General features: G+C 42.0%; 1 protein-coding gene across 1 annotated transcript in view; it reads left to right on the top strand.

Moving 5' to 3' along the window:
- Positions 1 to 23,269, top strand: part of LOC126092940 (cadherin-related tumor suppressor-like) — a 518,310-nt gene that overhangs the window by 468,840 nt on the left and 26,201 nt on the right. The window contains exons 31-33 of the mRNA XM_049908671.1: positions 13,832 to 14,132; positions 14,357 to 14,554; positions 19,058 to 19,308. Of these exons, the coding sequence (XP_049764628.1) occupies positions 13,832 to 14,132; positions 14,357 to 14,554; positions 19,058 to 19,308 (750 nt within the window). The remainder of the gene's footprint in view (positions 1 to 13,831; positions 14,133 to 14,356; positions 14,555 to 19,057; positions 19,309 to 23,269) is intronic.

Below are 23,269 nucleotides of genomic sequence, written 5' to 3'. Positions count from 1 at the left end.
ATCTCCAGTTATCACGGTGTTCAGAAACCCACGATCAGTGTTAATGGTGTCTAGAAGGTCCTGTGCAACGTCAAAACAGAGGTCTTGGGCACAAATTTCTCAGCCACTCGGTGCATCTTCAGATCATCATGCAAAATTGCATGTACAGAATCTTTACTCACTCCAACCTATTAGGCAATCTCCTGCAATGTCAAACAACGATCTGCCGTTACCAAATTTTGCACCCTGTCAACAACAGCTGCACTCCGAGCAGATTGGGGCCTGCCAGAACACTGGTCACTCTCTGCTGACGTGCAGCCATTTTTGAATTGGTTGAACCACTCCTTAATTTGTGTTACACCCATTGCATCTTCTCCAAACACCTGCTGAATCTTACGAATTGTTTCGCTTTGAGAATCACCAAGCTTTTGACAAAATTTGACACAGTATCTTTGCTCAACACGTTCAGTCATCTTGAGAGAATCGGTAATTTGACGAACACATTGTGTAGCACTTCACTCGGCGACTGACAGCCAGGGACTGATGTGCTGGAAGGCGGGGACAAAATTCACACATATGCATAAAGGTCTCTTCCCTTACTGTCTATGGTGGCACTGCACTATCATCTCTATTTTGCACGGGAAAATCATAGGTCATATATTTCTTAGACAGACCTCGTATGTTATCGTATTTCCTGATGACACAAAATGAGCCGTGCTGTTAAAAGTTTTTTGACATCTTCTGTCAGTCCCATCTGGTGAGGGCTCCATACAGTGCAACAATGGTTTGGAGGAGGAAGGACAAGCTTGGTAGCCCCACAAGTTGCTCATTTGCCTGTGCCTGGTGCAGTCTACCTAAATTTCTTCCTCTCTGAATTCACTATGTTAGAAAATATAACTTTTGTACACCTAGAATACATTTTGTATCTCTCACTTTCACTGTTATTATTATTATTATTATTATTATTATTATTATTATTATTTCTTTCTTTTCTCAGACGTTATGTCTGGTCAAAAATGGAAAGTAACGCGGACCTTGATCAAGCGTGACTTCCTTTTAACTGTATGGTATACGTTATATTGCATTTAGGAACTTCCGGGTAATTGAACATGTATCAATAATTACAAATTTCTGTAGTTGTATATATAAGTTTGGATGTAGCTGTATTGCATTGATGTACTGGTGGATATTGTGTGGTATGGCTCCTGTAGTTGATAGTATAATTGGTATAATGTCAGCTTTATCCTGATGCCACATGTCCTTGACTTCTTCAGTCAGTTGGATGTATTTTTCAATTTTTTCTCCGGTTTTCTTTTGTATATTTGTTGTATTGGGTATGGATATTTCGATTAGTTGTGTTAATTTCTTCTTTTTATTGGTGAATATGGTGTCAGGTTTGTTATGTGGTGTTGTTTTATCTGTTATAATGGTTCTGTTCCGGTATAATTTGTATTCATCATTCTCCAGTACATTTTGTGGTGCATACTTGTATGTGGGAACGTGTTGTTTTATTAGTTTATGTTGTATGGCAAGTTGTTGATGTATTATTTTTGCTACATTGTCATGTCTTCTGGGGTATTCTATATTTGCTAGTATTGTACATCTGCTTGTGATGTGATCTACTGTTTCTATTTGTTGTTTGCAAAGTCTGCATTCATCTGTTGTGGTATTGGTATCTTTAATAATATGCTTGCTGTAATATCTGGCGTTTATTGTTTGATCCTGTATTGCAATCGTGAATCCTTCCGTCTCACTGTATATATTGCCTTTTCTTAGCCATGTGTCGGATGCGTCTTGATCGATGTGGGGCTGTGTTAGATGATACGGGTGCTTGCTATGTAGTGTTTTCTTTTTCCAATTTACTTTCTTCGTATCTGTTGATGTTATGTGATCTAAAGGGTTGTAGAAGTGGTTATGAAATTGCAGTGGTGTAGCCAATGTATTTATATGAGTGATTGCTTTGTGTATTTTGCTAGTTTCTGCTCGTTCTAGAAAGAATTTTCTTAAATTGTCTACCTGTCCATAATGTAGGTTTTTTATGTTGATAAATCCCCTTCCTCCTTCCTTTCTGCTTAATGTGAATCTTTCAGTTGCTGAATGTATGTGATGTATTCTATATTTGTGGCATTGTGATCGTGTAAGTGTATTGAGTGCTTCTAGGTCTGTGTTACTCCATTTCACTACTCCAAATGAGTAGGTCATTATTGGTATAGCATAAGTATTTATAGATTTTGTCTTGTTTCTTGCTGTCAATTCTGTTTCCAGTATTTTTGTTAGTCTTTGTCTATATTTTTCTTTTAGTTCTTCTTTAATGTTTGTATTATCTATTCCTATTTTTTGTCTGTATCCTAGATATTTATAGGCATCTGTTTTTTCCATCGCTTGTATGCAGTCGCTGTGGTTATCCAATACGTAATCATCTCGTTTAGTGTGTTTTCCCTTGACTATGCCATTTTTCTTTATTATAATAATAATAATTATTATTATTATTATTATCTCTACTAATACTACTTCTACTACTACTACCACCACCACCATAGTGGCAGTAGTAGTAGCAGTACACTGTGCTGTCACATTAATGTGGTCACCTATCAGAAGCCTGAATAACCACCTGTCGCAGTGCGAGACATGCAAGCAGAGAGTCAGTCAGATTCTAGAAGGAACTTACGGGGATGTGGAGCCGTGCAGACTTCATCACAGATACAGGCTGATTCAGGTGGAATGTCACGTAATTTGTGAGGTGATTCTACTTGTGAAAATAAACCGAAAAATTCCTGTGAACATGTGTCCGATTTTCAATCCTTACAGAACTAGAGCGGTTTGAGACTACGCTCATCCGTGAATGATTATGAAGAGAAGTATGCCGTAGCCTGTTACACTAGGTTTCTCAGTTGAGTATCCGTGGTGCAAACAGCCCAAATTATGTGGCCCCAAAGGTTCTCAATTGGGTTTAAATCTGGAGAGTTTGGTCGCCAGGGGAGTACGGTCAACTCATCCTGGTGCTCTTTGAACCACAAAAATACGAGCTTACGGAGTATCAGAGCAGACCTGTGATTGGATTCGAGACTTTCTTGCAGACAGAACTCGACACACCGCTCTTAACGGTACTAAAGCGACAGAGGTAAAGGTAATATCCAGAGTACCCCAGGTAAATGTGATAGGACCGTTGCTGTTCACAATATATCTAAATGATCTAGTAGAAAGCGTCGGATGCTCTTTAAGACTATTCGCAGATGATGCAGTTGTTTATACCGAAGTAGCGATGCCAGAAGATAGTAAGAATTTGCAGAACGACCTGCAGAGAATTGATGAATGGTGCAGACTCAGGCAGTTGACTCTGAACATAAATAAATGTAACATATTGCTCATACACAGGGAAAGAAAGCCACTACTGTACAGCTACACTATTGATGACAAACAGCTGGACACAGCATCTCTCATCAAATATCCAAGTGTAGCTATCCAGAGCGACCTTAAGTGGAATGACCGTATAAAACAGATTGTGGGAAAAGCAGACACAAGACTAAGATTCATCGGAAGAATCTTAAGGAAATGTAACTCGTCCACGAAAGAAGTGGCTTATAAGGCACTCGTTTGCCCGATTCTTGAGTATTGTTCATCTATCTGGGATCCCTGTCAGGTGGACTGATTGAGGAGATAGTGAAGATCCAACGAAGAGCAGTGCGTTTCGTCACGGGATTGTTTAGCTGGCGAGAGACCGTTACGGAGATGCTTAACAAACTCCACTGGCAGACGTTACAAGAGAGACTTTGTGCATCACGGAGAGATTTACTATTGAAATTTCCCGACAGCACTTTTCAGGAGGATCAGACAACATATTGCTTCCCCCACATACACCTTGTGCATTGACCATGAGGAGAAAATGCAAGAAATTAGAGCCAATACAGAGGCTTACCGACAATCATTCTTCCCACACACTATTCTCGATTGGAACAGGGTTGGAGGGATCAGATATGGATACCGAAAGTATCCTCCACCACACACCATTCGGTATGATGTAGATGTAGATGTATACACTGCAAGCTGTGGGACAAGTTGTAGTGACCTGCTGGTAGATGCCATTGTGCCAAGGAAAAAGAAACTCCATGCGGGGGTGAACATGGTCCCCAAGGATAGGTGTATACTTGTGTTGATCCAGTGTGCCTTCCAGAGTACCATGAAAACATTCCCCGGACCATAACACTCCCTCCTGGTTACAGAGTCTTTGCTTTGCTTTCGAACGTTTCACGCCATATGTGCCAGCAGCCATCTGTCCGATGGAGCATAAAACGTGATTCATATGAAAAGGCCCCGTGTTGCCGCTCCAGCTACAGTCTTGGAAGTTTTTTCAGGTTTGCTGTCGGATCTTAAAATCAGCTCGATTCAATATTTTTTCAGTCCAACTGTCACCATCTTCAGGAGAACACTGCTGATACTGCTGAGTCCCACTGAGAACAGTTCTCTCAGTATCAGCAACATTCTCCTGAAGATGGCGAACAGTGGGCTCACCAAAATATTGAATTGACTTGATTTTAGGATCTGGCAACAACCCGAAGAAACTTTCAAGACTTATTACACCGGGAAAGCGTACAAAGTCACGTCCAGTTCCAGTATTGACATGCAAACTCTAGACTCGGTTGCAGATGGACAGCAGTCAGCATGGGTGCACAAACCAGTTTACCAACTTAGCCATTTCGGAAATGCTTCCACTCTTGGCCCAAAAGCCAATGATTGTACTCTTCTTGCTGTCAGATGAATTGCTCCATTTCTGCATTACAGTAGTGATTGCATTGTTTTCCCCATCTTCTTGACACATTCTTTATATCTTCCACTGCTAATGCTACCACATACCATCTGTGAGTAGTTATCGCACACCGAGATTGAATATAGATGATGGTCCCATAGTATGACTGGACAGTATAGTAGTATCCCTAGCACTAAGTTTATTAGTTCTTAGTCAGTACTACTTCTTCACTTTATCTGTACATCCATTTAAATATGTTCCAATTTTACCAACAGTATTTTATTACTATTTGCCGTATTAAATTTAGCATTATTGCTTAAGTAACTCTGATCTCTGATGTGTGAAACCCGGATCTTATGTAAAGAGGCCTGCAGACCCTGATTAAGTTAAATAAGCAAATAAAATAAAATAAAATTTTGTTAAGATACCCCCGGAAATTACTTTTGGCTCATGTCGTACAATAATGATATGCCTGGCAATATTAATTGAATCATCAGGCTTCTTTTACAGATGATTGAGTTGTAATGAAGTTCTGTGTGAAGAAAGCTGCACAAATATTCAGTCAGATGTGGATAAACATTAGAGTGTGGCAAAGATTGTGAAGGGTGGTACAATATAGGAAGTATTCTCTGCCCTGCATTTCACAGTGGTCTGCAGAACAGTGAAGCAGATGTAGAAGATCGCAAATATTGGTTCATCGGTAGGGTTCTGGGAAAATTCAGAAAGTCTACAGCAGTGGTCACCAAGCTGTAGCCCGGGTCAGGCATTTATCCGATTCACGGTTCTCACTAGGGGACTGCCTACTACTTGTCACTGATTTTTTTCAGATTTATGGTATATGAAGTCTGTTCAAAAAATTCTGGAACATTCGTAATTTTGTGCCAGTGGTGTGTAGGGGTGGTGATGTCGGCATCCCCGCACACACCTGTGTTTAATGTGTAACTACTGGAAGTTTCATTGTTGTATGTCTGTTATTTATTTCTTAGTGCTGTATTGAGTAGAACGTTGTGTCACACTGTTTGCGAATTTTGAGGTGATAAAGTTAGAGGAGCAATGTATCTGCATTAAATTTTGCGTGAAACCCAAGAAAACCTTTATAGAGACCCACCAAATGATGCAGGAAGCCTACGGCGATGAGTGCTTAAGCCATAATTGATGTTACAAATGGTAAACATGGTTTAAAAATGGCTGGACAGAAGTTAAAGATGACCCTCGTTCGGGACGCCCTTCGACGTCTATTGACGATGCTCACGACAGGAACGTCAATGAAATTGGGCTTGTCAATCGAAGACTGACTGTCCGAGACATTGCAGTGGAATGTAACATTTCAGTTGGATCATTTCATGAAATCCTGACACATCATCTTGGAATACATCATGTTACTGCTAACTTCGCTGCATGGCTCATGAGTTGAAACCAGAAAGGCCGTCGCCTCGCAATGCATAAAGTGCTTTTGGATCATGCAATTTGTGTTCCTTAAGAGAATCATAACTGGTGACGAGAGATGATCTACGATTATGATGTTGAGACCAAGATTCAATCTTCACAGTGTGTCGGGAAAGGTTCTCGAAAACCAAAAATAACTTGTCAGGTCAGGTCACATGTCAGTGCTATGCTGATAGTTTTTTTTTTTTTAATTCTGAAGGACTAGTTCATCATGAATTCGTGGCATAGGGACAAACTGTTAATCATTAAGTAAGATTGGGACTTGTTGCAATGCCTGCAATAAAATGCGAGAAGGAAATGGCCTGAAATGTGGCAAGGCAATTTATGGCTCTTGTTTCATGATAATGCACCTGCAAATTCATCCCTGTTGGTGCCTGACTAGCACACAGAAAAAACGAATTCACTGTAGTGCATCATGCTCCGTACTCTACAGATCTGGCCCCTGTAGAATTTTTTTGTATTTCCAAAGGTGAAAAACCCATTGAAAGGACAAAGATTTGTGATGGTAGACGAGATAAAAGAAAATTATTAGATAGCGTTTCGCGTACCAAGACTGCTTCTGGAAGTGGAAACGGTGTTGAGAGTGGTGTATCAATTGTGGATGAGAGTATTTCAAAGGAGGACGTACACAATAAGTAAAAGATAAGCATATACAGCGACTGACCCAAAATGAAAGTGACAGACCTGGAAGCCCCAGATGATCAAGCATTTAAAGGAAAAATTGCATTTCTGGGGCAAATGGGGGGTGACTTGAGCCCCTTATGTTAGTGTAGCATCCAGGCAGCAGTCGGCTCAGTAGAAGGCATTCAGAGCGATAATCTGAGGATTGTGGGATTGAGTCCCCGTGCAGTAAACTTTTTCGTTTTTATTTTCAATTTTTACATTATTTACGTTCAGTTCAAATTAAATAATGAACAGTATATTGTATGTATCAACATTTTCAGAAAAGTCATGGAAAGGAAAGATAAAACAAAACTATCACATCGCAAATAAATTTCCAAGAAAGGATTGTAATTAAAGTGTTCATTTTGGCCACGCACACGAGTGTATACCCGTCCTTTTTTTCCCCTAAGGTATGTCTTTCCGCTCCCGGGACTGGAATGACTCGTTACCCTCTCCCTTAAAACCCACATCCTTTCGTCTTTCCCTCTCCTTCCCTCTTTCCTGATGAGGCAACAGTTTGTTGCGAAAGCTTGAATTTTTTGTGTATGTTTGTATTCGTTTGTGTGTCTGTCGACCTGCCAGCACTTTCATTTGGTAAGTCACATCATCTTTGTTTTTATATATATTTAAAAAGAAAGATGATGAGACTTACCAAACAAAAGTGCTGGCAGGTCGATAGACACACAAACATACACACAAAATTCTAGCTTTCGCAACCAACGGTTGCCTCGTCAGGAAAGAGGGAAGGAGAAGGAAAGACAAAAGGATATGGGTTTTAAGGGAGAGGGTAAGGAGTCATTCCAATCCCGGGAGCGGAAAGACTTACCTTAGGGGGGGAAAAGGACAGGTATACACTCGCACACACACACATATCCATCCGCATATACACAGACACAAGCAAACATTTGTAAAGGCAAAGAGTTTGGGCAGAGATGTCAGTCGAGGCGGAAGTATAGAGGCAAAGATGATGTTGAAAGACAGGTGAGGTATGAGCGGCGGCAAATTGACATTAGAAATTAGCGGAGATTGAGGCCTGGCGGATAGCGAGAAGAGAGGATATGTTGAAGGGCAAGTTCCCATCTCCGGAGTTCTGACAGGTTGGTGTTAGTGGGAAGTATCCAGATAACCCGGACAGTGTAACACTGTGCCAAGATGTGCTGGCCGTGCACCAAGGCATGTTTAGCCACAGGGTGGTCCTCATTACCAACAAACACTGTCTGCCTGTGTCCATTCATGCGAATGGACAGTTTGTTGCTGGTCATTCCCACATAGAATGCATCACAGTGTAGGCAGGTCAGTTGGTAGATCACGTGGGTGCTTTCACACGTGGCTCTGCCTTTGATTGTGTACACCTTCCGGGTTACAGGACTGGAGTAGGTGGTGGAGGGAGGGTGCATGGGACAGGTTTTACACCGGGGGCGGTTTCAAGGGTAGGAGCCAGAGGGTAGGGAAGGTGGTTTGGGGATTTCATAGGGATGAACTAAGAGGTTACGAAGGTTAGGTGGACGGCGGAAAGACACTCTAGGTGGAGTGGGGAGGATTTCATGAAGGATGGATCTCATTTCAGGGCAGGATTTGAGGAAGTCGTATCCCTGCTGGAGAGCCACATTCAGAATCTGATCCAGTCCCGGAAAGTATCCTGTCACAAGTGGGGCACTTTTGGGGTTCTTCTGTGGAAGGTTCTGGGTTTGAGGAGATGAGGAAGTGGCTCTGGTTATTTGCTTCTGTACCAGGTCGGTAGGGTAGTTACGGGATGCGAAAGCTGTTTTCAGGTTGTTCGTGTAATGGTTCAAGGATTCCGGACTGGAGCAGATTCGTTTGCCACGAAGACCTAGGCTGTAGGGAAGGGACCGTTTGATGTGGAATGGGTGGCAGCTGTCGTAATGGAGGTACTGTTGCTTGTTGGTGGGTTTGATGTGGACGGACGTGTGAAGCTGGCCATTGGACAGGTGGAGGTCAACGTCAAGGAAAGTGGCATGGGATTTAGAGTAGGACCAGGTGAATCTGATGGAACCAAAGGAGTTGAGGTTGGAGAGGAAATTCTGGAGTTCTTCTTCACTGTGAGTCCAGATCATGAAAATGTCATCAATAAATCTGTACCGAACTTTGGGTTGGCAGGCCTGGGTAACCAAGAAGGCTTCCTCTAAGCGACCCATGAATAGGTTGGCGTACGAGGGGGCCATCCTGGTACCCATGGCTGTACCCTTTAATTGTTGGTATGTCTGGCCTTCGAAAGTGAAGAAGTTGTGGGTCAGGATGAAGCTGGCTAAGGTAATGAGGAAAGAGGTTTTAGGTAGGGTGGCAGGTGATCGGCGTGAAAGGAAGTGCTCCATCGCAGCGAGGCCCTGGACATGCAGAATATTAGTGTATAAGGAAGTGGCATCAATGGTTACAAGGATGGTTTCCGGGGGTAACAGACTGGGTAGGGATTCCAGGCGTTCGAGAAAGTGGTTGGTGTCTTTGATGAATGATGGGAGACTGCATGTGATGGGTTGAAGGTGTTGATCTACGTAGGCAGAGATGCGTTCTGTGGGGGCTTGGTAACCAGCTACAATGGGACGGCCGGGATGATTGGGTTTGTGAATTTTAGGAAGAAGGTAGAAGGTAGGGGTGCGGGGTGTTGGTGGGGTCAGGAGGTTGATGGAGTCAGGTGAAAGGTTTTGTAGGGGGCCTTAGGTTCTGAGGATTCCTTGGAGCCCCGCCTGGACATCAGGAATGGGATTACCTTACCAAGCGAAAGTGCTGGCAGGTCGATAGACACACAAACAAACACAAACATACACACAAAATTCAAGCTTTCGCAACAAACAGTTGCTTCGTCAGGAAAGAGGGAAGGAGAGGGAAAGACGAAAGGATGTGTGTTTTAAGGGAGAGGGTAAGGAGTCATTCCAATCCCGGGAGCGGAAAGACTTACCTTAGGGGGAAAAAAGGACAGGTATACACTCGCACACACACACACACACACACACACACACATATCCATCCGCACATACACATTGGTGTCTGTGTATGTGCGGATGGATATGTGTGTGTGTGCGAGTGTATACCTGTCCTTTTTTCCTGACCAAGCAACCGGGGGTTGCAAAAGCTCGAAATTTTGTGTGTGTGTTTGTGTGTTTTTTTTATTGTGCCTATCTACCAGCGCTTTCCCATTTGGTAACTCATGGAATCTTTTATATATATATATGTGTGTGTGCGTGTGTGTGTGTGTGTGTGTGTGTGTGTGTGTGCATGCGCGCGCGCTTATAGAGTATTAATGGTTTTATTTGGAGTTAATTTTTTGGAAGGCAGGTTTTATAGATAGTTATTTAAAACTGTTAGTACCTATTGTGTTACATTTAGCTACATGTATAGGTACCTACAGTTCAAAAACAAGCATGTATTTGATAGTTCTGGTCTAAGCATCATGGACCAGAACTATTACATCAATAAGTACATTTTCTTCATACCTTATTTAAATTTGTAGTTATAGGTCCCATGTTCAGTATTTTTGTTCTCCAGTTAGTAGGCTATTAGTTTCAATTGTGAGGCTATTAATGAAAAACAAGATAAAGAATAATTTTTTTCACAATGAACCCATCATCATCCCATATTTGTATTTTGCCATGTATTGCAGAACTAAGTATTTGTGGAAATTTTTTGAAAATTTTTAATTGTGTACTTTCTGGAAAAAATTAAATGAGAAATTCAGCTTGTATTTTTTAATCTTAATTGGAACCTATTATGTGTTGTATATCACTGGAAAGAGCATAAAAAATGATGCAGAATGATACCTTTCCCAGACCAGTATCTCAATTAGGACAGCTCCTATAGTGATTTTAAAATGGGTTGTTCACTTTTTTTTAGCCAGTTTTTGAAAATTTTACACAGCTGTATTGCAAAAACTGTATGAGATTTTTAAAAAAATGGAAATGGGGTACTTTTCTTAGTCTCAGCTCCCACCAAATATTAGCAGAATCAAAAATGGTGAGATAAATTTGGTATTTTTATTTCACGTGGAATGCACGACCTCCATCACCCTCCCCATGTACTGCTCCTGTAGCCAACTTGGAAGTTTAGATTACACTAATCTCAGTATGTCCAGAAGCATTTTGGCAGTCTGTATACCCACTCCCCACGTGCAAATGGAATGGGAAGAAGCCCCAATTTGTGGTTCTGTGGGAAGCACTATCTGCAGTGCACCACACAGTAGTTTGCAGAGTATGGATTTTTTGTACTGCACAGACATCCAGGGATTGCAGGATCATCCTGGCCTTCAGGATGTCAAATACAGGTGACAGGTGACCACAGAGAATGGCAAATGCCAGGTCCGTGACGATGGCAAGGCCAGAGAATGCTCTCGTACGATAAACAGCTTTATTGATTGCTCATTCTACACACGAGTCAGCCAGTGCCAGCAGTCGGGAAGTCCCATAGTAGTGGAATGCAACATTGCCTGTGTCTGCTGGCAGACTGCGACATCAGCAGTGCCTGTGGTAGCTGGCTGGAGTGGTCTCACAGAATTGATGGTGCAAGCTCAGACCGGTGCAGAAAGGCAGTCAGTCACGTGTACTGCCGGTCAGCCGAAACGCAGCTGGGACATCTAGAGATGGCAGAGTACCACTGATCAGCTGACGTGGAGTGGCTTCCTGGAGCTGGACCCCATTCAATGCCCAAAAGCGTAGAGAAAATCAGAGCTATCAGGCCTCGAATCTAGTAGCCGGAGCAATCGGAGAATGTCGGCTCTGAGGGTGCACAGGTGCTGCAGCCAGAGTCAAAGACAGTATCAAAGTCGAGATGCAGCACAACATCGTCGGTGATTGTGACAAAATCCTGGTCTGGCGTCAGGACAGAATGGCCCTCGTGCTTGTTGATAAGAGATGTATCTGTGGTGAAGACCAGTGATTGTGATCTTCAGCTGTGCAGAGGGCAAAGTAATACTCATCCCGATGACATTACTGTGACAGAAAATCCCCACTCAGTTTCATGTAAAACTGCAAAGTGCTGCCCTAGGCACCATATTTGGAGCAGACCAGTCTATTGTAAGGCAACCTGTAGAGTGCTGAATGCTGAGGTAGCAGTACTCTAGTGTCTGCCAACAGATTTTTTGTAACTGGCAGCGTAGTCACAGCCCATTCGAGTCAGTGGCACAACAATACTTGACATGTGTGTCTGAAGGAGTAGACATTGTTGCCAATCCAAACCTGTACAAAATAAGAAACATACTGGCAGATTAAAACTGTGTGCAGGATCGAGACTCGAACTCGGGACTTTTGCCTTTCACGGGCAAGTGCTCTACCAACTGAACTACCCAAGCACGACTCACGCCTCGTCCTCACAGCTTGGGTAGCTCAGTTGGTAGAGTACTTGCCGCGAAAGGCAAAGGTCCCGAGTTCGAGTCTCGGTCCGGCATACAGTTTTAATCTGCCAGTAAGTTTCTTATCAGTGCACACTCCGCTGCAGAGTGAAAAATCATTCTGTACAAAATACTTCAAAATTTATTCACTGGCTGTGAATTCCATAAAATCAGCCATATTTTGTTATAGGTCCACTACTCAATAGTGACATATGAAAATTTGTGCTGGACTGTGCTCAGAAGTACTTTGTACAGCTTTGAATTGTCACTAATGTCTGTCGTTTCAGATGTGCAAGTAAGTATTGCGAGCTTAGGCAGGCACATGGCAATCACAACATTGGTCTTGATCCCTCTTTGTCTCATTGTCACTGTTGCAGGTATCCAAGTAATGTTGCGAGCATTAGGTGATGAATTTAGGGGACTACGATGTAGGATGTAGACAGTGTGACATATGGTGGCTTGCGTCAATCCAGGGAGCATGCAAGGACAGCTGAAGTGGTTAAAGAGACCACTCTCGACAAGCAGGAAATCTGGGTTTGAGTTCCGGTCCGGCAGAAATTTTCATATGTCACTATGGGTAGTACAGTTATACCTAATACAACTGATAACAAGGAATTCACAGCCAATGAAAAAATTTCAAAATACTTTCGTGAATTGACATGGAAGACATTTAGCAGCAGATAATTTCACGAATGGCATCGTATTACAAATACTCACTAGTAAAGATTGTGTGTGAATCTTTCTTTCTCTGAGTAGGAAGATGGTAATGGTGATAAATACATGAGATATTGGAAACGGCATGAGAAGCATATGAAAGTTCGTGACAAATTAAAGCTGTGTGCTGGACCAGGATTCAAAACTGGAACCTCATGTTTTGTGGATAGTGCTGCATTGTTAATGAAAAATAAGATTGTGGCCTAGCATACAGCTTTAATCTGCCAGAAAATCTCAAAAGAACATACATTCGACTGCAACATAGAACTTAATTCTAAGAGGTAGTCTACTTTAGGTGAACTTATTTATTGGGGTTGAGATTAATGTTCTTAGTACACTTGCAAAGACATGATAAAGAAAAAGGATGGTGTTATTTCATGCCAGTTTTCCATTGTATGACACTGAAAAGATTGTGAAATAAGAAAGGAAACAATAAAAATCTGTAGCAAGCTCCTTAAAGAACATAAAATGAACACAGAAGGTGCTACGACTGGGAACTTAATTGATTGAAATGGGATTCCTCAGTGAATTTCACTGCCAAAATGTTTCCTGGCTGGAGTAAGATTCTCACAGAATAGAAAACTCACTGAAATTGTGCACGAAGATGGTAATGTTCCACAGGTTTTGGGAGGAGACAACAATTTGTAATCCTGAAATTTCAAGAAACATATACACTGTGTCAGTCAGTGACCCTCCATAATATTTACTGTACTCTTTTTAGTGAGAATAAATGTTCTACCTATTCATTTTTTTTGTTATGTTTCTCTGGCTCTCTTGCTTGTATTGTGGGAGATATCTGCCACAACTAATACAAGTTTCTGTGCAAGCAGTATTTAAAACAAAAAAAAAAAAAAAAAAAAAAAAAATATAATGCGGTTTTTAAGGAAAAAAAGAGTCGTTTAACAGAGCTCGGCCACTGCACAGTCTAATCGACAGTCTGTTTTGTGCAGGAACGTGAGATCGTGGCACAGCGTCCAGATATTATCGAGCGTGAAGTAGTGGGGAAGCCCCTGCAGCCACCGCTGCAGCCGCCACAGCTGAGCGCCCCCTCCTCCGCACCCGCACCCCAGCCCACATCGGCATCGGTCGGGCCCAACGATCCCGACCTGCCCGAGCACTACGACCTAGAGAATGCGAGTTCCATCGCACCGTCTGATATAGACATAGTGTACCACTACAAAGGGTACCGTGAAGGTGGAAATGTCAGAAAATACCGGGCCACACCTCCTCATCTTCCACCACCGACCGTTGGTAAGAATGTGTAACTGAATACATTTTTTAATGAATACATTATCTAAAATGACTTCGTCATCAGCTATTTTGTGTAATATGTGCTAGTAACAGTAACTTTTCTGGAGACGTGTAGTGTTAGCACATCTCGAGTAGAGAAGTAGCTCGATTTTCGAGAATAATGATGCCAGTTCCTGTGAGACGAGACGGGTGGATTTACAAAGCAGCAGTTCTGTCTGCCACAGGGGTGGGCTACCACCACAAGCACTCTGCCAGTGGGAGCGCGGCGGCGCAACAGCAGCAGCACCGGCACTCGCCCCGTGGCGGTTTTGCACCACCGCAGAGGGATTCCCCGCGCCAGGCGGCTCCCCCGCCCCCAGCTGACAGTTCACCCGGTGCGCCAGGGCCGGGGCCGGGCTCCGTGGCGGCTGGTTCGGGAGCAGGTAAGCTGTGGTGTCTTGTTTTCTTTTTTGCTGTGGCTGATTTTTTTTCTTATTTTTTTGCCCAAAAAGAGCAAATGGGTAATTGCTGAAGTATGTGCGTGGTCACTGTAATCTTCCACCACCTCTCGCTACATTTCAATGGTTATTAGTGGTCGCAGATTTCATTGAGGCATTGAGATGTCATTTGGTTGGATGTGAAGGACTCACATTTGAAGGAACATTAAGACCTGTGATGGTGTGCCCAGTACCAATCCAATGGCCCTGTTTTAATTTTTGTGCAGCTCAATTACACTGCACTTTTTAAGTTGGGATTGAGAGGGTTTATATTCAGTTATTTTGACAAACAACACTTGTACTAACTGTTTATTAATCCACATTTCGACCTGACAGTACTTCAGTCCTCACTTACCTTCACAATGCTATTTCACCATAACAGAAATTTCCCAACGAATATCAGCATATAACGCAGCATGTCATTCTCAATGGAGAGAAGTCTTCCGAAGTAAGAGTGATTTCAGGTGTGCCGCAGGGGAGTGTCGTAGGACCGTTGCTATTCACAATATACATAAATGACCTTGTGGATGACATCAGAAGTTCGCTGAGGCTTTTTGCGGATGATGCTGTGGTATATCGAGAGGTTGTAACATTGGAAAATTGTACTGAAATGCAGAAGGATCTGCAGCGAATTGACACATGGTGCAGGGAATGGCAATTGAATCTCAATGTAGACAAGTGTAATGTGCTGGGAATATATAGAAAGATAGTTCCATTATCATTTAGCTACAATATAGCAGGTCAGCAACTGGAAGCAGTTAATTCCATAAATTATCTGGGAGTACGCATTAGGAGTGATTTAAAATGGAATGATCATGTAAAGTTGATCATTGGTAAAGCAGATGCCAGACTGAGTTTCATTGGAAGAATCCTAAGGAAATGCAATCCGAAAACAAAGGAAGTAGGTTACAGTACGCTTGTTCACCCACTGCATGAATACTGCTCAGTAGTGTGGGGTCCGTACCAGATAGGGTTGATAGAAGAGATAGAGAAGATCTAACGGAGATCAGCGCGCTTTGTTACAGGATCGCAAAAGCGTTACGGAGATGATAGATAAACTCCAGTGGAAGAGTCTGCAGGAGAGATGCTCAGTAGCTGGGTATGGGCTTTTGTTGAAGTTTCAAGAACATACCTCCACCGGGAGTCAAGCAGTATATTGCTCCCTCCAACGTATATCTCGCGAAGAGACCATGATGATAAAATCAGAGAGATTAGAGCCCACACAGAAGCATACCGACAATCCTTCTTTCCACGAACAATACGAGACTGGAATAGAAGGGAGAACCGATAGAGGTACTCAAGGTACCCTCCGCCACACACCATCAGGTGGCTTGCGGAGTATGAATGTAGATGTAGATGTAGATATCACTAGAGTTTTGATGAAATCCCATATAAGACCATTATTGTCTCACATCATGCACATGTGACTGTTAATCTTGAAACACCTGAGCCACTTAAATTTCAAGCACATCTTCTTTATCGACTTCTTATTTTGTTATTGCTATCTTTCCTCTGAATTCTATAATTAGTATTTTTTCATAATACTTCCTCCCACCAACATTTATCTCACTTTTAATGTACACAAGTCTTAAAAATAACCCAATTCCCTTCAAGATTTTGCCTACATCTGCTCGTGATACACCTAGTGGCTTACTCTTTCACACTCAACTCCTAATTATCTGGAAATGATTTATATTTTTACTGCTTTAAATATTTTATGTAATGATGTGCCAGTATATGGAGAATTATTTGGCTGAAATTACGAGACGTATTTTTTAAGTAAGTATCGTTTTGAAATTAAAAAAAGACGTGCTAAGATATCTCAAGAATTTTATTTTTACGTGAAAGCCTGTATCTTAATCTACACACTGACGCCATTACAGTCTGATTTTTCCTTGTTTACATTGTGTACTGAGTTTAAAATGCCTCCAATAATCGTGAGTCCCGCCGACTGTGAAGTACGGACTGTTATAAGATTTCTTAGTGCTAAAGACCTAAAAGCGATCTATATTCATTGTGAGATCTGTGCAGTTTACGTAGAAAACATTATGAGTGATGGAATGGTAAGAAAGTGGGTAAAAGTATTTAAAGATGGCCACACAAATGTGCATGACGAACAATGGAGTGGACGTCCTTCAGTCGTTAATGAAAGTTGGGTGTAGGAAGTGGACAGTAAGGTGAGAGAAAACAGACGCTTTACAATTTCCTCCTTGCGGGATGACTTTCCTAATGTTATTTGTAGTGTTTTGTATGGCATTGTGACCGAGCACTTGAATTACCAAAAATTGTGCACACATTCGGTACCGAAAATGTTCACGGCTATGCACAAAACCAAACGTTTAGACAGTGCATTGACTTTCCTTGAGCAGTACCGCAACGACGGTGATGATTTCTTAAGCCAAATTGTTACGGGCGATGAAACATGGGTGGTCTACGGCATACCAGAATCAAAGCAACAGTCCATGGAAGTTGAGCAAGGGCATCATTTTGCTGCAAGACAATGCCCATCTGCATGTGGCGAATCAGACCAAAGATCTCATCACATCTTCTCGATGCAAAACTCTTGATCATCCTCCGTACAGCCCCGATCTTGCACCCAGTGACTACCATCTGTTCCTGCACCTGGATGGTCAGCGTCTTCAAGACGATGACGAAGTCAAAACAGTGGTGATGCAGTGGTTAACAAGTCAGGCTGTGAGGAGGATATTCTAAAACTGGTACAATGTTACGACAAGTGCGTCAATATTGACGGAAATTATGTAGAAAAGTAGCTTGAGGTACAGGCTTCCATGTAAAAATAAAATTATTGAGATATCTTAGCATGCCTTTTTTTAATTTCAGATTGGTACTTACTTAAAAGAACACGCCTTGTACTATCTAGCATGTATCAAAAGTCTTTTTACTGAAGCCCCATACTCAAACAAGTGATCAGTGGACTTCTCGTTTATGTCTGTGGTCTATGACTTTATTCCACATTTTGTTTATGTAGGCATTCCTCCTTTCTTTATATTATGGTCAATTTTTCTATTTGGTCTAGTGATATGAGAAGCTATTGTTTCTTGTATAACAAAATCACACGTTTTAATGAACAAATCCAAATGTATTACGATATTTATCTACTGTGGTTTTTTATTTTTCTACTAACAGCTTCTACTGTGTCTATAGTTGCTTGGCAGCTGCATGTTTCAGAGACATTTAGCTTGCAAAAGGCATTGTGAAAACAATGGAAAAGACAGTGTTCGTACAGACAGCGCTCAAGTTACGCTGAATGTTTCTGGAAATCAGTTGCAGAAGTAACCTCGTACTGGAAACTTTCCGATGTAGATCATGGAGTGTTGTATGGCCGAGTGAGCAGTGACATACACTTCACACCCTTGCATGGTTGCCCCATACTGCTGAGTGTCTCCATGAAGCTCTGCAGTTTCCCTGTTGCCATTACATGTAATCATATTTTGTTGTATTGGAGAATCTTCATATTAGAGTGAATAAACCACCCTATAACCACTGAAAGGCAACCAATAAAATAAGCTGTTCAAAAAATTAAACATTGCAAGGAAACACAGAGTAGATTAGAGCAATAAATGAAGCAGCAGATATCCAAAATTTAAGAGTTGTTAAAAGTAAATAGTAAGAAAAAGTCTATTTTTAGTAGTTGCTAAAATGTGCAAGCTGATGGGATGCGTAGGACAGCATCTTAGCCCAGTGAAGCTAGCACAGAAGGTGAAGAGTCATGGGGAAAGGTTTTAGTGCAGGTGTAGATTATAGAAGAAAATTGATGTAGTAAAGATTCAGAGAAAAAGAGATTGTAATAGGATACAAAGAACACCAGAATGAAAAAGACCAATCCAAAGTCTGGTGTTTGTATGAAAGCTTTCTATCCTTTCACTAAATGATGCGTGTAAGTTTGTTTTTGTTAGGCAATTGACTCACAATTTTAGCGCTTCTGATGTTTGTCTCACTTGCAGAAAATGTTTGATCTCCTACTACTTTATTTCTTCATTTACTTCTTTATTCAATTTTCAAAGGTCATATCATAGTTAGCTCAATGACTTCCCCATAATATTGTGCCTTACTTAAGATTGATTCTCAGTTTCTAACCCACATCTTTCGGAGAGTTGCTTCCAATCTTAGTTATGTACACCTGCAACACAGAACATTTAATATTCCTGTAACACTGGAATGTGATCTGGAAGTAAGATCTATCAAGTGTGCAGTTTACTGTGTATTCGTACAAAATATATATAGGCCCCTTCTCAGTGGATGCATCAGAAGAAATCTTTATGCAATTAATTCGAGTTTATTTTACTTCTGTGTGATTTCCTGCATTTACCTATCATCATTTACACACACACACACACACACACACACACACACACACAAAATTGGACAAAGTGGAATAAATCAAAATCTGACACGACAATCTGAAGTTCACTTGACTTTTTTGCACAGGTGGAGGTCCCGTACTCCAGAGCACACCATTAGCTCGCCTCAGCCCATCCTCCGAGCTGTCGGCTCAGCAGGCACCGAGAATCCTGACACTGCAGGACATAAGTGGGAAGCCCCTGCAGTCCGCCTTGCTCGCAACGACATCTTCGTCCGGAGGTGTTGGCAAGGACGTGCTGCACTCCAACAGTGAGCGCTCACTCAACAGTCCCGTGATGAGCCAGCTCTCTGGGCAGAGCTCGTCTGCCAGTCGCAAGGTGAGTCTGCAGCTGTGTACGTCTCTCAGTCACCCGAGCAAAGATCGACGGGCTCGTTAAAGCCGTAATGCATTTGAAGGCGACAATTTGACATACAGAAACACTTGCGAAACTAGCAACTCGAGAAAAAGTGACGCAGATTAATTCGGCCTGGTAGAATGCACAGACAGTACCAATGAACTGGTGATAAGTGATTAGGATTGCAGAGAGATGGCTTACACATAGGCCCAGCCACAATAAGAGAAGTGAAAGTTGATACAAGCTTAGTTTGAGAACTGCATCTGTTTCAGAACAGGAATTTATTAAACTACAATTAACATATTTGTAACAGGCACTAATAGCAAATAAGCTACCAACTCGGATTAGCCTGGCCAATGCCAGCAGGGAATTGGTCACAGATATAAACCTTTCGAGCCTGTGGTATGTGAGAAGAGTCATTTAGTTCAGTATAGTTAGATTAAACTGCAGGCAGGCACACAGAGAGAATGGCCACTTGCATCCACATCAGTGATTTCACGTGCAGGGCCAGGAGAGTGGCCCACGAGTAAGAGCTTTGCGTTTTCTGTAGTGTCCGAGTGTGATTCCACACATTCAAATAATGATTCCCATGTAGTACAAAAACAAAGCACTTTACTTCTAGTGCAAATAGGCGTGGGAGTAATTCACAGTAAAATGTCCACGGGGACTCTGGTTCGTATGAATCTGATGGAGACTCAGTACAATCTTCCAGAATTAGGAGCCCCACAACGGCCTCTTAATGAAGTTACAAGCAGGTGTTCCCCAGAGGCAAGGGTACCATCAGAAACACCCCAGGGGAGTGTGATAGGATCACTGCTATTCTCTGTAAACATAAATGATCTGACAGACAGGATGAGCAACAATCTGCAGCTGTTTGCTGATGATGCCGTGGCATACGGGAAGGTATCATCTTCGAGTGATTGTCGGAGGTTACGAGGTAATTTAGACAAAATTTCTAGTTGATGTGATGCGTGGCAGCTAGCTCTAAATATAGAAAAATGTAAGTTAATGACAGTGAGTAGAAAAAACTACCCCATAATGTTTGAATACAATATTAGTAATGTGGTGCTTGACACAGCCATGTCGATTAAGTATGTAGATGTAATGCTACAAAGCTATAGCAAATGAAACGAGTATGTAAGGACTGTAGCAGGGAAGGCAAACGGTCAATTTTGGTTTATTCGGAGAATTTTAGGAAACTATTGGTCACTTGTAAAGGAGACCACATATAGAACACCAGTGCAACCCATTCTTGGATACTGTTTGAGTGTTTGGGATCCTCACCGAGTTGGATTAAAGGAGGACATCGAAGCAATTCGGAGGCAGGCTGTCAGCTGTGTTACCAGTAGGTTCAATCGACACACAAATATTACAGAGTTGCTTTGGGAATTCAAATGGGAATTCCTGGAGGGAAAGCATTCTTTTCGAGGAACGCTGTTGAGAAAATTTAGAGAACTAGCATTTCAAGCTGACTACAGAATGATTCTACTGCCACCAATGTACATTTCATGTAAGGGCCACAAAGATAAGACAAGAGAAATTAGGACTCGTATGGAAGCATATAGACAGAAATTTTTCTGTTTACAAATGGAAGAGAAAAGAAAATAACTAGTAGTGGTACAAGATACCCTCTGCCACATCATGGCTTGGGGAATATGTGTGTAGATGTAGATGAAGATGTCCCAAGAAAGTTATAAGTCACTGAGGCTACTATACTCCATTCACCGAAACAAGAGACGTACTGTAAACACGGCAAGGCGCATGACCACAGCGCTGCCGTCGAGGGGTGTACAAGGCAGGGGCGTCAGAAATTAAAAAATGAAAGTTGTGTTTTTTATAATTTGGCACCTGAACATGATAAAGAGATCCGAGAACTACCTTCCGACACCTTTATTTACATTACATTAAAATTTATTGTCACTCAAAAAGAGAAATATTTAAGCTTTCAGGAAAAGTTGTTTTTTCGCGTTACTCTATATTTATCACGCCATATCTCCTAAACTGTGTGTCACACAGCAAAATAATTTTATAATTGCCTTCAGTACTATATGTCGATGACGTCTGCAAATTTTCTGCTCAGTAGAGTCAGTAATAGTGAAGCAATGAATTAAAATCTCACGTCTGATATAGAACTGTTACCAAATCATCGTCCGAAATATAGTAAGCGACAAACTTTTTCCCTTTACATTATTTTGTGGGGCTGTAAGCGAGAAAAGTTTCAGAAAGGTTTGAATTTAATTTTTTAGTCTGTTCGAATGCGATGGGTGGAACCGTTTGTCCTTTATGAGCGATGCATTGTGCGGTTCGCAGGCGCGGCGCTCAGTCAGTGTGGCCGCCTCAGTTGCAAGTGTGAGCTCGTTAGTGGGTGTTGTACAGCAGGTATTTCACGATATCTTAAGTTCATCTGTAAAGACGCTTGAAAGACTAGTTGTTGATTATTAGAGTTAAGTATATGTGTTTGTAGTCATGCTGAGCATTCACTGTTTATGTGCACATCCAATAGCATCACATGGTTTCTTATTTTATATATTCACTTATTTCATTAGCATCACATACGGCTGTCCTCATTATGTCATCCACGGATTCAGCGAGCGAGGTCGACGTGTCAGTTCTGAGTCTTAATGTGTATAAAACGGAACTTTTACATGCAGAGCAGTCGATGAGTGACATTGTTTCGATAACAGCTGCAGCTACAGGTGTGGGACGTTCTTCAGTGCATCGTGTGATAAGTGAGTACAAGGCCACACACTCTTTGAAGTCTCCCAAGAAGACTGCTGCCTTGCCGTCACCACGCTGGAGTGTGTGGTTGTGGGGACTTACTGAACTCAGTTTAACATTATTTTAACATTGTTGTTAAATTTATTTCGTACATTGTTGCCCAGGTTTATCACAGTCCGCTGTGACAGCTCGGCAGCCAGCCGAACGCCGCCAGCTGCAAAGCGTGCGCCAAGGATTTTCCACACCCCTACATATCACATGAACACCGAATGCTTTCTCTGGAAACGAGCGTAGTCGCTCACGTGACACTGTTTATGTTTCGTCCCAGCTCTCGGTGAATAGACTGTAGTTTGTTTGTTGAGATGAACAAGACTTGAAAGAGTAAGGATTTACAGGCTCATTAAAGCCACAATGCATGTTTCAAAGGCAACAATTTGACATACAGAAATAATTGTGAAAGTTGCAACTCACAGAGAAAGGGGCCCAAATTATTTCAATCTGGTAGGCTGTATAGAACAATTACATTGTACTGGTCATAAGAGATTAGAATTGTAGAGGGATGGGTTACAGATAGGCCCAGCTGTCATCAGAAAGATGAGAGTTGAAATGTTCTCAGTTTGGGAATTGTGACTGTTTCAAAACAGGAATTCATTAAACTACAAACATGTTTGTAACAGATACTAATAGCAAATAAGCTGTCATATCAGATTAGACTGTCTGATGCCAGCAGAGAATTGATCAGAAAGATAAACCCTATCAGTCTGTGGTATGTGAGAAGAGTCATTTAGTTCAGTATAGCTAGATTAAGCTGCATGCAACCACACATTTACAGAGGTGCAGACATCTGTGTCAGTGACTTCGTACTGTAGTGCCGACCACAGGATTGGGAGAGTGAGCTGCTAGTATATGCTATTTAAGTCCAGTGAGATGTTGTCTCTGAAGGTGACAGCTTGACACAAGCACAAAATCTAAGATCACCTAGGGTATATTGTCCCAGGAGCACAGTTTCTTTTGAGGCCATGATTGGTAGAGGCATTTCATCTGTGATTGATAGAGGCATTTCATCTAGTAGTGACTGCTATCTGCTTGTTGTGATGCTGCCCTGTGGATCCTCTAGTATGTGCTGCGTTTGGAACTCTGGACACAGCATTGTGGCTTCACAGATAGTACTGTTTTGCTAGCAGCCAGGTGGCATCTTAAGCACACTGCCTGGCAGACGGACACC

Source organism: Schistocerca cancellata, chromosome 7 (genome assembly GCF_023864275.1).
Source record: "Schistocerca cancellata isolate TAMUIC-IGC-003103 chromosome 7, iqSchCanc2.1, whole genome shotgun sequence".
NCBI classification, from domain to species: domain Eukaryota; kingdom Metazoa; phylum Arthropoda; class Insecta; order Orthoptera; family Acrididae; genus Schistocerca; species Schistocerca cancellata.
Note: the sequence above shows the minus strand (reverse complement) of the source record. Positions and strands in the feature narration are given on the sequence as shown.